The following is a 14,718-nucleotide window of genomic DNA, read 5'->3' as shown; positions in this document are numbered from 1 at the left end:
TTAATGTCCACCACCAGCGAGACTGTCTGACTCGCTAGGGAAGGAAGAACCGACGGTCGAGGGAGAACGGGTTCCTGTCCCAAACAGCAAGGAGGGCATGCTGTAAGGGACGGAGGTGTAATTGGACAAATGGATCCGCCTCCTAGGCTGCTACCATCCTGCCGAGGACTCTCATACTGAAGCGCAGAGAGTGAGTGCGAAGTTGAGAGAGCTTCTGAGCTTCCCGCTGTAAGGCGAAGATCTTTTCCGTTCCGGGGGAAGAAGCACCAACCCCTGGGATGAGTCCAGTATCATTCCTAGAAAGGAAATTCGCTGAGCCGGTACTGGGGAAGATTTTTTGAAGTTTATCTTCCAACCTAGGCAAGAAAGATGATCACGGCCTCCTTGCAGGTGCGGAAAGAGGGGCCTTTGATGAGGATATTGTCTAGATACGGTAGCACCACCACGCCTCGGGTGTGAAGGATGGCCATGGCGGCCGCCATGACCTTGGTAAATAACCTGACAGCGGTGGCGAAGCCGAAAGGCAAAGCAACAAAGTGGAAGTGTTGTTCCTGAACTGCAAAGCGAAGGAACCTCTGGTGAGAAGGGAAAATTGGAATGTGGAGGTACGCGTCCTGGATGTCTATAGATGCCAGGAACTCGCCCTTTTCCATGGAGGCAATGACAGAACTAAGCGATTCCATTCGGAATTGTCATACCCTCACGAACTTGTTCAGCAGTTTTAGGTCCAGTATGGGCTGTACTGTACCGTCCTTCTTCGGATCAATGAACAGGTTTGAATAAAAACTTTGAAACCTTTCGCTTTGAGGGACTAGGATAATAACCCCGTCTTCTTTTAGAGAGCTTATGGCTTGAAAAAACTCTGATGCCTTTGCCCTGGGAGGAGAAGACTGGAAAAAAACGATTTGGTGGAAGAGAGAAAAATTCTATCTTGTATCCGGAGGAACGACCGAGAGCCATGCGTCGGTGAAGGAAAGCAGGCGGCAAGCCTACTTTGAGGGTGTCCTCTGGATACCACCAGGAGTCATTGTGTGGGAGATCTGCCCGGTCTGGACCACCTGGATCCTGACTGCCTCTCTATGAAGGGTAAGGTTTGTAAGAGGTCTGGGGACCTCTACCCCTACATTGTGCCCGGCCGGGTCCGGAAGATGTGGAAGTAAAGGACCAATTTGAGATGGAACGAAAAAAAAAAAAAAAAAAAAAAAAAAAATCGGGACAGAGCCTGCTGTTGCTGGTTCCGAAAGAGCTTCTGTTGTGGGAGAAATTTACTCTTCCCTCCAGTGGCATCAGAAATTAATTGATCGAGTTTTTCAATGACTTTGGAAGCAGAATCCGCACGCCAGTCCCTGAGCCATAAGGACCTCCGAATGGTGATGGCGTTTGCTGCTGCTTGAGAAGCGCAGTCAGCGGCATCCAGAGGCGTGGTCACTAGAAAATCCCCAGCTCTGGCTATCTGAGTAGCAAGATCTGCTACCTCGGGGGGAGGATTGGTATCCAGAACAGCTGAAGACAAGACCTCAGCCCAATGGGTCATAGCCACCCACGTAGCGGCAAAAGATGGAAAGAGTGCGGATGCTGAGGCTTGAAAAGCTGAACGAGCCATATTGTCGATCTGACGATCGGTGGGGTCTTTAATCAAGGCGCCCTCCGAAGAGGATAAAATAGATTTAGTATCTAGGTGCGATACTGGAGGATCTACCAGAGGAGACTGTGACCAATCTTTTCTTAGATCAGGAGCAAAGGGATATTTTGACTCCATGGGCTTTTGGCCTGTGAAGCGTTTAACTGGACGGATCCTATGAGATTCAACGATTTCCTTAAATTCGGGATGATTGGCGAACACTCTGTGAGCCCGCTTGGTCCTCTTAAAGGACACAGCATGATCCGTTTTAGATAAAGGTTCCTCATCTAGCTTCAGGGCCTTGTTTAGTGATTCAATGAGAGAGTCGAGAGTCTCCGGAAATTCCTGATCTAGGAACATGTCAGAATCGTCCTCTGAGCCAGGTTCTCTACTAGCCCCAAGGGAGGGGGAGCGAGAAATGGAACTCTCAGAACCCGATTCCCGGTGATGGACTGGGGACAAGGCATGAGTCCTTTTCTTGTAAGGTACGACCCCTAGTGTACAAGAGGTTCTGATCATCGGAAGCGTTATCCGTAAAGGTGCCCTGGTTAGAGGAAGGGTCTCAGAACGAGTCTAACGCTTTGGCCAGGGATGCCATAGACCAGGTAAGGGAGGTAGCCCACTCATGGGGACTAGGCTCACTGGGTTCGGTATCAGTAACAGGTGGTTCCTGAGCAGTCACCGGTTTACAAGCTGAGCATAAAGCAGTATTGTGACCCCGGGGAAGAGATACCTTACAAGCAGTAAAAGCAGCAAAAAACACAGTGTGGGTTTTCCCAGACTTTTTGTTAGGCTTTGATTGAGACAGTGTAGCCTTGAGGAGAGCGCTTACTAGCAGGGGAAGGGTTAAGCTATGTTTCTACAGCTTACCCAAGTCATGTGTCTTGAGTACCCCGGGGGGAGGTCCGCAATGTGTCCACGGAAATCACTAATCCCTGAAGCTGTGATTCAAAACGCTGGAGCAGCGCTGCAGCATCAGCCCTGTGGGTGTCAAAAGATAGCCGCCGAGATCAGGAAGAGAAGGCGCTTCTCGCAGAACGAGAAGTGCCAGAGGGAGTGGTCGGCGGTAACCACCGGTGGGCGGAGCCAATGTTCCGGCCTGGACGAGAGAAAAGCTGGGGGCTAAATTTTAAGCTTGCGGTTGTGGCCTGCAGCGCCACGGCCGCTATTTTTGCGGACCGACATGACCCACGTATCCGGGCTTTAAGGTATATACGGACCTCCTTTATCCCAGGGACCAGGACCCCCCCAGCGCCTCGGCCCCGCAGGTGTATTTACGGTAGATGCGGTGGGCCGGTGCTCAATCCACCGTCGCCATAGTCAGTGAGGGGGTGGAGAGCATCTGCCGCCTTCCATCATCCGCTATAACAGTGGTGATGCAGTGGGGGGGCTGCACGGTCGCCATAAAGATCATGTCCAGCTATGCACCTGGCTCCAGGAGAGGTAAATGGAGGGCTACTCCATGTGGTCGCCTGCTATAGAGGGGGGGGAGATCGGAACGCGAAGGAACCGTCGCCCTTAAGGTGAGCTCAGGGCTGGCATCCAACGGTGCAGGAAAGGGTACGGGGAGGTACGCTCCGCGTTCTTGCCTGTTGATGGTTCGGGGGAAGATCGGAACCTAGAAAGGATCCGTCGCCCCCATTTGCTCCGTTAAGGGAAAAATAGAATAAAAATAAAAACGGTGGGGTCTGAAAGCAGACCCAAGTGCCTCATACAGACACTAAGCAAGAACTGGTTCACTTGGAGCCAGCAGGAGGGTGTATACTGCAGAGGAGGAGCTATTCTTTCTGTATTACTTAGTGTCCTTCTAGTGGCAGCAGCATAACACTCATGGTCCTGTGTCCCCCAATGAGGCGTAGGAGAAAAAATTTTCCTGTAATAAAAAGCCTTACAAGACAATCCCTTTAAATATACAGAGATCCTACACAACAATATAGGCTCTGCCACAGTGTGATAATAGACAGGCTAAGTTCACACTGGGATTTTTTGCTTCGTTTTTTTTTTTCGCCAGCAAATCCTGAGTACTTGGTAGGAAAGAAGCTGCTGCAAAACCCCAGGTTGTGCTGTGTTATTTTAACTCAATTCAATGGGTGAAAAAAACTGAAAAAGAACATGTCACTTCTTTCAGTGTTCTGTCCAAAGCACAAAATACTGATGCCAAAAAAAACAAGCTGTGTGCATGAGATTTCTGAAATCTTATAGCCATAGCTGGTACTGGCAACTGAAAATTAGCATAAAAAAAAAACACCTAGTGTGAACGTAGCCTTATAGAGTAGGGTCACCCAGATTCCTCAACCATGAATCTGCAAAAATCCTAGTCCATGCCCTCATCATCTCTCGCCTTGACTACTGCAACCTCCTGCTCTGTGGCCTCCCCTCTAACACTCTCGCACCCCTCCAATCTATTCTAAACTCTGCTGCCCGACTAATCCACCTGTCCCCCCGCTATTCCCCGGCCTCTCCCCTCTGTCAATCCATTCACCCCATTGCCCAGAGACTCCACTACAAAACTCTAACCATGACGTACAAAGCCATCCACAACCCGTCTCCTCCATACATCTGTGACCTCGTCTCCCGGTACTTACCTACCCGCAACCTCCGATCCTCACAAGATCTCCTACTCTACTCCCCTCTTATCTCCTCTTCCCACAATCGTATACAAGATTTCTCTCGCGTATCGCCCCTACTCTGGAACTCTCTACCACAACACATCAGACTCTCATCTACCATCGAAACCTTCAAAAAGAACCTGAAGACCCACCTCTTCAGACAAGCCTACAACCTGCAGTAACCACCGATCGACCAAACCGCTGCATGACCAGCTCTACCCTCACCTACTGTATTCTCACCCATCCCTTGTAGATTGTGAGCCCTCGCGGGCAGGGTCCTCTCTCCTCCTGTACCAGTTATGACTTGTATTGTTTAAGATTATTGTACTTGTTTTTATTATGTATACCCCTCCTCACATGTAAAGCGCCATGGAATAAATGGCGCTATAACAATAAATAATAATAATAATAATAATTCCTGCCGTACCTTCTCTAAGTCAGCGCAGCTCCCAAAATCCTGCTCAGAGAGATAACTGATTAATGACTGTCCCTCTGAAGGCCTCCGAAATATCCCGTCTGGGGCATTCAAGTACTGGGTGCTGTCTGTAAGAAAGAAGGATTTTATACACATAGTTACTGGTGTAAAGAGCCAGAAGGAGAGATCTGCAAGCCACAGGTGCACGGTGCATTTCCCATGGAGGGCCGCCTTAGCTGCCATAGACTGATTACACGCATGTGATTTTGTATAAAAATGTCAGAGAAAAGTAGAACAAGGCGAGTAAATCTAACGACGAGAACACCGGACCACTCACCGTAATCCACATAAAGGGAGTTAGGAGGGTTTGATCTTCCATTAAATGTATTATTGCTTCTTCTGTAAATATCTCCGTGGGATTCTATGGAAAGCAGATAGATTATTACCAGATACATACGGCATTGCCCACTTACAAATACTGATGCCATATTGTACATGCACGGCACTTATAAAACAAGGGAGGAAGAACACAAGAACTGACCGATGAGAAAGCCACTGCTATGGGGGATTCGAATGATGCATCATGTCAGCGCTTCACAAGTACAATCCAATGAAAAATAACTAAAAGACGACCCACGATATATAATAAACGTATGAATAAAGGCTCACATAACAAACAGTAATGGATCTAAGAGTAACACATGCAACACATACACGGGTAACGAGGGAACAAAAGCACTGGTCCTGCGCACCGTACAGCGATCACACAGACTGACCCATACTCCCCTCCTATGCCTCGGGCAGTAGATTTGTAGCATGCCTCCAAAGCAGGTTCCCCTATAACTAGTCCACTTTTATAAAGTTATTGCAGAACTGCTCATACAGTGACTTCCTAAAACATGTATTACATATGTAATGTATGTATGAATCTGCAGCAGGTACGGGCAGTTGTTGTACCAGAGACACTACATTCTGCTCCACATGTATGTGCTCCATCTGCATCATCTATCGTAGTTGTGGGGTAAGACAGAATATACAATGACCATGCTCCAGCTTATGTCTGCCAATTTGGCCAATAATGTTGGGAAAAAAATCAGCACATACCAGCCACTATTTCCATATATGTCCAGTTCATAGAACTCCATGGATACCTACAGTGTGGACACCAAACATCCACTACGAACAAGGTGTGAGCTCAGGGCTAAGAGTCGGGACAGGGACCCGCACAGAGCCCGGGACCCGCACAGAGCCCGGGACCCGCACAGAGCCCGGGACCCGCACAGAGCCCGGGACCCGCACAGAGCCCGGGACCCGCACAGAGCCCGGGACCCGCACAGAGCCCGGGACCCGCACAGAGCCCGGGACCCGCACAGAGCCCGGGACCAGCACAGAGCCCGGGACCAGCACAGAGCCCGGGACCAGCACAGAGCCCGGGACCAGCACAGAGCCCGGGACCAGCACAGAGCCCGGGACCAGCACAGAGCCCGGGACCAGCACAGAGCCCGGGACCAGCACAGAGCCCGGGACCAGCACATGTCAGAGGTATAGCTAAAGAGAGAGCACTAAAGCACGAGATTAAAACAGAGGAAGAAATAAAGTAATTTGGTAATCACATATCTGTATGGTACAGTAATCTGAATGAGGCATGACTGGTGTGACTGTGTGGGAGTGTAATGCACAGAAGCACAAAGACTTCAGCACACAAGTAGAACTCTATAGGATTAAAGGGGTAGTAATAACAAAATAAAAGCTTATATAGGCAGCACAAGGGTAAAATAATCTCAATATCTAGCACCCACTTGCATCCAGTGCTGGTCGTTTCATGCTTTGCACCAGCAAAAGGAGGTGGAGAAGAAAAAGAGCCACCAGACCACTGTGGCATTTAATTGGCTGCAGTAATCGGTGACTGAGCAGTGCTCATCAGAAAGACATATGATGATGCGCTAAAGGTACCTTCACACATAACGATATTGTTAACGATATCGTTGCTATTTGTGACGTAGCAACGATATCGTTAATGAAATCGTTATGTGTGACAGCGACCAACGATCAGGCCCCTGCTGGGAGATCGTTGGTCGCTGAATAAAGTCCAGAACTTTATTTCGTCGCTGGACTCCCTGGAGACATCGCTGGATCGGCGTGTGTGACACCGATCCAGCGATGTCTTCACTGGTAACCAGGGTAAACATCGGGTAACTAAAGGTCCCTTCACATTTAGCGACGCTGCAGCGATACCGACAACGATCCGAATCGCTGCAGCGTCGCTGTTTGGTCGCTGGAGAGCTGTCACACAGACCGCTCTCCAGCGACCAACGATGCCGGTAACCAGGGTAAACATCGGGTAACTAAGCGCAGGGCCGCGCTTAGTAACCCGATGTTTACCCTGGTTACCATCCTAAAAGTTAAAAAAAACAAACAGTACATACTTACCTACAGCCGTCTGTCCTCCAGCGCTGCGCTCTGCTTCTCTGCTCTCCTCCTGTACTGGCTGTGAGCCGGAAAGCAGAGCGGTGACGTCACCGCTCTGCTTTCCGGCTCACAGACAGTACAGGAGGAGTGCAGAGCGCAGCGCTGGAGGACAGACGGCTGTAGGTAAGTATGTACTGTTTGTTTTTTTTTACTTTTAGGATGGTAACCAGGGTAAACATCGGGTTACTAAGCGCGGCCCTGCGCTTAGTTACCCGATGTTTACCCTGGTTACCAGTGAAGACATCGCTGGATCGGTGTCACACACGCCGATCCAGCGATGTCTCCAGGGAGTCCAGCGACGAAATAAAGTTCTGGACTTTATTCAGCGACCAACGATCTCCCAGCAGGGGCCTGATCGTTGGTCGCTGTCACACATAACGATTTCATTAACGATATCGTTGCTACGTCACAAATAGCAACGATATCGTTAACAATATCGTTATGTGTGAAGGTACCTTAAGCGCAGGGCCGCGCTTAGTAACCCGATGTTTACCCTGGTTACCATCCTAAAAGTAAAAAAAAACAAACAGTACATACTTACCTACAGCCGTCTGTCCTCCAGCGCTGCGCTCTGCACTCCTCCTGTACTGTCTGTGAGCCGGAAAGCAGAGCGGTGACGTCACCGCTCTGCTTTCCGGCTCACAGCCAGTACAGGAGGAGAGCAGAGAAGCAGAGCGCAGCGCTGGAGGACAGACGGCTGTAGGTAAGTATGTACTGTTTGTTTTTTTTAACTTTTAGGATGGTAACCAGGGTAAACATCGGGTTACTAAGCGCGGCCCTGCGCTTAGTTACCCGATGTTTACCCTGGTTACCGGCATCGTTGGTCGCTGGAGAGCGGTCTGTGTGACAGCTCTCCAGCGACCAAACAGCGACGCTGCAGCGATTCGGATCGTTGTCGGTATCGCTGCAGCGTCGCTAAATGTGAAGGGGCCTTAAGTCAACTGACCGCTGCAGACAATGAAATGCTAATGCTTATTAGGCCAATTCCAGAATTTCCAGCACCATCATAACAGCCAGTTGTCCAGTATCTCCCCCGTCATGCATACGCCTATCTACTGGGACTTTCCTGTGTAACCACTGTATCGGTATCACCGGTGCTTTTGCTTTTCCAATGAAAATAGATGCTAGACCTGCTATAGGGTCCTCCATTATACTAGTGATACTTCGCTCAGCTCCTGGTGCCAGCAGTCAGAGGTAAAAGTAAGAAAATGCATTACAGACAATGCAATATAATAGGACATTTACAGACATGGTACACACGGTCCTACAACCACACATCCGGGGCATCGGAGTAAATAAATGTACCATACTATGCACACTGGAAATTACCAGTGCGATTAATGCACCAGAGCATTAAACTCACCCTGATTTTTCCCAATGGCTACATGAGTATCTGAATGTGAGCGCATGTGACTTTTTTTGAGGTGGCTTGCTCCATGGCTTATTTGACCCTCAGAGAAGCTGGAACGGCGAGGCACAGACAGCAGGGTGAGGCTTGGTATCACTGGTGTTGTTGGAAGTGGAGAGTCGGTTTTTTGAGAGCTGGAGAACAGATTAGAGCTGCTGCTGCTCTGAGTAGATGCCCTGCGGCTAACGTTTCCTATCGCCAGGTACTCCGGGCCATCATCTGCCTCACTGGTCGGGTCTTCTGGACTGGCGATCTCTTCACTGTGGCTGGTCATGGTGCTGATGCTCATTTCACTTACAGGAGAAAAAGGCTCATGGGGAGACGAGTCTCTGCTGGGGGGAATGGACTCATTCACAGGCAATGATACAGACACGTTGTTTTTCCGGTCTACCAGGCTGGAGTTAAACCCTGGAAGAGAGAACAGAGCGGTGATTACAAAGGAGAGATGGACCTAATCCGGCATTGACTGTGTGGTCCAGGTGCCAAAAGGCAGCGCATTCCTCAAGTGGACCGGCCCGATCACAGGAGTTATCAGAGAGCCTCTCCATAATCATCCTCCACCACAATGGAGTAGACCGTGGCACAGATGGGGAGAGGGGCTCACAGTAACCACTGTCGGCAGGAGCATAGTAAGCTCCTACTAGGAGAGGACAGAGTGGAACAAAGAGTTAGCTGACAATTATGGTGGCACTGTGGGCTTCACGGTTATAGAGGACCATGTGGCCACTACGGTTTATATTCCACCAGATCAAGGCGCACTCATTTAGGAGTTGCTGATATTGCTTTATTTTAAAGGTGTTCCCTTTCTGAATGTTTAGCCAAAAAAACTACATTTGTACAAAATAAAATTTTTCTTCTAATAAAAGTATCAGTGTGTGCCTAACCTGTACCCCTGGATGAATAAGGTCCTCTGGGTCCACAGCTGCATCTGTCATGTGGCATGCAATTGTTAATGTGTTAAAACCATATGGAAGAGAAATAAGCTTTCTACTAATGTGTGAACCAGGCCTTGGACTCTAAAACCAGGACTGGTGCTTAGCAAATATTCAAAAAGGGGTGAAACTCTGAGCCTGAAAATGACAGGCCTGTAAGTGGAACATCAAATCACTAGTGCGGCCACAATTAAAATATTGTGCACAATTTAGGGCTCCAGTTTACAAGAGTGGGTGCAGAGAAGAGCCACCAAGACAGGATATCCAGTTTGAAAAATGAAGGCTTAGCGACGATATTACAATATCTACAATATATGAGGGGACAGAACAGACATGTTTCTAATGATCTTTTTACACTTAGGCCTGCAACGATGGAAAGGCGGCATCTTCTACGTATAGAGGAGAAATGTATTCATAATCAGTGGCGCAGATTCTTTACTGTAAGAGCAGTGAGATTATGGAAATCTGTGCCAAATGATGTTGCAATGGCTGATTCACTACAAAAGTACAAGTACAGGGTGGGCCATGTATATGGATACACCTAATGGGAATGGTTGGTGACTTCAACTTCCTGTTTGTGGCACATTAGTATATGGGAGGGGGAAAACTTTTCAAGATGGGTGGTGACCATGGCGGCCATGTTGAAGTCAGCCATTTTGGATCCAACTTTATTTTTTCCAATGAGAGTAGGGTCATGTGACACATCAAACTTACTGAGCATGTCACAAGAAAAACAATGGTGTGCTTGGTTTTAACAGAACTTTAGTCTTTCACGAGTTATTTACAAGTTTCTCTGTTTACAGCCATTGACATGTCTCAGAGGTTAACATGTGAGAAGCGGATAGAAATTGTGTTCTGCAAAATCAGCGCGCTGATCTGGGTCATCCTCGTTGTGATGTTGCAGCAGGTGGATTTTGTAAGGGTGCCATTTGTGAGTAGCGATTGTCCGCCGAAGGGATGTTCCACTGATGCCAAATCGGCACGCTGATTTTGCAGAATGGGCAAAACAAAAATTGGAACACGACCCTCAGTTTACACAGAACATTATGTTCAGTGATGAGACAAACTTTTTTGGGTGGGCCATTTATATGGATACACCTAAATAAAATGGGAATGGTGACAGGTTTCTTGCGTAGGGTGTCTTGCATTGATATCTGCTGCAATGACCCGGGTACTGTGTTCACCAGACGTCAACACAATTTCTATCCGCTCCTCACGTGTTAACCTCTGTGACATGTCAATGGCTGTACACAAAGAGAAAAGTGTAAATAACTTATGAAAGAATAAAGTTACATTAAAACCAAGCACACCATTGTTTTTCTTGTGAAATTCTCAATAAGTTTGATGTGTCACATGACCCTCTTCCCATTGGAAAAAATAAAGTAGGATCCAAAATGGCTGACTTCAAAATGGCCGCCATGGTCATCACCCATCTTGAAAAGTTTCCCCCTCCAATATACTAATTCGCCACAAACAGGAAGTTGATATCACCAACCATTCCCATTTTATGTAGGTGTATCCATACAAATGGCCCACCCTGTAGAGCCTAGATGCCTTTCTTGATAAATATTACAGGTTATGGGCACTAGATTCTGTGAAGGGACGTAGATCGAGGGAACTAGTCTAATTGCCGTATGTGGAGTCAGGAAAGAATTGTACCAATAATATGGGGCAATTAGCCTCTGCGTTATGGGGTTTCAGTCTTCCACTGGATAGTTTATCTCGCTGGAGTTGTGTCTTCTTCGACCTTACGACTATGAAACTGTATATTCCCGTCACAGCAATCATTAGCACTGAGTCACATCATTTAGTCAGCGTAGGCCACACTCTTACAGGTCTTACCATTGCTGGGTACACTGCCTGGAACTTGCAGACTGCTATAGGACCTACAGTGGGACTGCTGAGGATTTTCAGTGTATGGGATGATTGGAGTAATCGGTAGAGAAGTAAGACTTAAACTTCGTCCTGAAATGGTGAACTCCCTTTTTCCTGCAAGCTGAGAAAGAACGTATAGCTTTTGAAAATATTTATTGTAAAATAGATTAGATAGATTAGATGTACAATTCCAATTAAAATTATTCAACCCCCATTTCATATTAGGATTATTAACAATATGTACAGACAGGAACAATGTAAATAGCTCTACACAACTAATAACAAGTGGTTTCTCCAAATTCATCAAAGGGTTTACTTCTAGCGTAAAGGACATTGAAAAGTAGCAAATATTTTGCACAACGTGAAGCAGTACAAAAATTTAGCGACTTTTGGCATTTTCACACCAGTTTCACTGGGATGGAGCGTGACTCAAGCTGTGACCGAAGACTTAGGCCACTTGTCAGATGCTCCCGATTCATAATGTGGAGTGTGCCTCTTCATGAGACTGGCATGATGGAAGCCAGACGCTTCTATGTCACTTTTAATGGCTGCTGCAGTCTCAGAGTTTTTCAGCCCACAGAATAGAATCTCCCATAAGAAAACATCCACATAGTTGGTGTTGTCTCAAGCACATCTGATGCTAATAATCAAAATGCAAACCAATCATGAGATAAATTACATCAAATACCTGGACTGACTAGGGATTCATTGATCGTGACAATTGACTCAATGTTAGATATATGACTAATAAGTCAAGAGAGTGGTCCAAAAATGTAAGAGATCATTGCCTTGCACAAACAAGGAAAAGTATACAGTAAAATAGCAAAGGCATTGCATGTTCCTAGATACAGTTATGTCAGGGATCAGAGTCCCAAGGAGGCAGACAGTCAAAAACCCTTGAGTGACAGTGAAAGACCCTGAGCAAGATTTGGTGTCAGCAGACCCTGAGGTTTCAGCTTGCACAGCAAGGGATATGCTGAAGGTCTCCATGCCTGGACTCCAAAAAGTATGTCTCTACTGACCACAAAGCTGCAATAAGCACAGATATTTTGTTTAGTAATGAAACAATACTGGACCATTTCGGGCCTATGGATCAGTGGTATGTCAGGAGGATGATTGGAGCAATATGTTGAAAAAACAAAAACACCCTGCCTACAGGGAAGCATGGCAAAAGCTCAGATGACCTGGGGCTGCTTTGCTTCCCCTGGAATTAGTGCGAAAGGTAGAAATCCTGACATGAAGAGAAAATGTCATGTCTTCCGTGGGGAAAGTTGATGCTTGGATATTAATGGACCTTCCAACAGGACAACGATCCCAAGCATACCTCAAAGTCACAAACCAAAAAATATTAGTCAACGGGTAGCTATTGCGCATGAGGTATGGCCTATGATTTCTCACTTCCAGAAGCTGGTGTCTAGCAATGCATCACATTTTTATCAGGTTACAACAGTCACGCATCATGTTTGTATCAGGTTTTAACAGCTAAAGTGCTCTAGTGAAGACTCGCCATGAAGGAGCTGAATAATTCTGAAACTGCAGTGTTCATTGCATTGATTTTGGAGAAACAACTTGTTATATTAGCTGTGCTTAGCCATTTCAAATTGGATAATTGCAAACAGCACAAAATTTCTAACTGTGGCTAGTAAAAAGTGATGAGCGAACATGCTCAGATAAGGTGTTATTCGAACATGCTCGTTTAATAACTGCGTGACTTTGGCGTGCTCGAATAATATGTTCGAGTCCCCGCGCCTACATGTCTCATGGCTGTTCGACAGACGCAACACATGCAAGGATTGCCCAACAAACAGTCTTACAGCCGCGAGACATGCAAGGATTGCCCAACAAACAGTCTTATAGCCACGAGACATGCAAGGATTGCCCAACAAACAGTCTTATAGCCGCGAGACATGCAAGGATTGCCCAACAAACAGTCTTACAGCCGCGAGACATGCAGCCGTGAGGACTCGAACATATTTTTGAGCACTCAAATGAAACCCGGTTAGCACCCGAACATGCTCGGATAATGCCTTTTCTGAGCACATTCGCTCATTACTACTATTAAAATTAAGGCCTCTTTCACACATCCGTTTTTTGCCATCAGTCACAATCCGTTGGCTCGACGGATCAGTCGCAGATTATGAAAAACTGATGCGACTAAGCCGTTTTTTTCACTGGATCCAACTAGCGGATCTGGCTAATTGGATCCTAAAAAAGAAAAAATCAGAGCATACTCAGTTTAAAAAAACGGAATCAGTTGACGAATTCCGTCATTTGAAAGATCCAGCGCCCATAGGCTTCTATTCGAGTAAACGATGGACAGCAACGGATCCGTTGTTGTCCATTTTTTCGACGTACACAAAAAACGTTTCCTCGTCCGTTGTCTCCGGCCCAACAATTTTCGACGGATCCGGCAAATGACTGATAAAACGTGAGGCCATCCATCGCTAATACAAGTCTATGAGAAAAAAATGGATCCAGCAGCATTCAGTTCCAGGATACTTTTTTTTTTTTTTTTTTTTTAAACTTAACGGATTGCGACTGGTAGCAAAAAACTGATGTGTGAAAGGGGCCTTATTTGGAATTGGGGTTGAATACTTTTGATTGCAGCTGTAGATAGATACAGACAGATCGGTATGCTCACCACTGATGGGTCAATTTGTGCTAGTAGTCTAGGGTTATTCTGTTCCACAGCTTCCAGACACTGAAACATGGCTGTGACATGAATGTCACTCATCAGAAAGGCAGAATCTTCAGGGGCAAGAAAATATAGTGTACGGTTACATTATTTGGGACATTTAACATTTTTCACCAGTTTATCTTGACTGCTTGAAACACCATTATGCATAACCTGCGTGTATACAGCAAGGCCAAATTTACATGTCTGTGACACACGGGCTGTGCTGGATCGCAATACCTGACCCGACCATTGGTTCTCTTGACCCGAGACAAGTTACTGTATTCTGTGGATTACAACACGCACCCTAAATTTTGGGGAGGAAAAATTTTCTTTTATAAAAATGTTGGTGCGTGCTTTTACGGTAGCTTACCTGAAGGGTGACAGAGCAGGGTCGCTGCTGCAGAAACTGGCAGAGATGTTGCAGGCCTCAGGCTGGTAGGACGGGGTGAGTAAATAAAGTATATTTAAGGTCACCTGTCCCCTCTGTGCATGGCGGCCATCCCAGGAAAAGGACGGGGTGTTCGGCAATGCGGGGGCTCCATCAACATTTTGTGAAAGCCTGGCACCTTACATACTTTTTATTGTGGTGGACTCCGGGAAAATGGCCACCATAGGCAGCGCATGTGCAACTGAGATATTGGGAGCCGAGATCCCAGTGTGTGCATGTGCCGCCTCTGGTGAACATTTTCCCGGAGTCCACCACAACATTGAA

General features: G+C 46.9%; 1 protein-coding gene across 2 annotated transcripts in view; it reads right to left on the bottom strand.

Annotated features, from left to right (window-relative positions):
• RUBCN (rubicon autophagy regulator) overlaps positions 1-14,718 on the bottom strand; it is a 50,345-nt gene that overhangs the window by 21,595 nt on the left and 14,032 nt on the right. For both annotated transcript variants that reach the window (XM_069727030.1, XM_069727031.1), the window contains 5 exons: positions 13,971-14,077; positions 11,297-11,450; positions 8,478-8,930; positions 4,983-5,066; positions 4,658-4,773 (listed from right to left, as the gene is read on the bottom strand). In XM_069727030.1, the coding sequence (XP_069583131.1) occupies positions 4,658-4,773; positions 4,983-5,066; positions 8,478-8,930; positions 11,297-11,450; positions 13,971-14,077 (914 nt within the window). The remainder of the gene's footprint in view (positions 1-4,657; positions 4,774-4,982; positions 5,067-8,477; positions 8,931-11,296; positions 11,451-13,970; positions 14,078-14,718) is intronic.

This window comes from Ranitomeya imitator, chromosome 5 (genome assembly GCF_032444005.1).
Source record: "Ranitomeya imitator isolate aRanImi1 chromosome 5, aRanImi1.pri, whole genome shotgun sequence".
NCBI classification, from domain to species: domain Eukaryota; kingdom Metazoa; phylum Chordata; class Amphibia; order Anura; family Dendrobatidae; genus Ranitomeya; species Ranitomeya imitator.
This window is presented reverse-complemented; position numbering and strand designations above follow the sequence as displayed.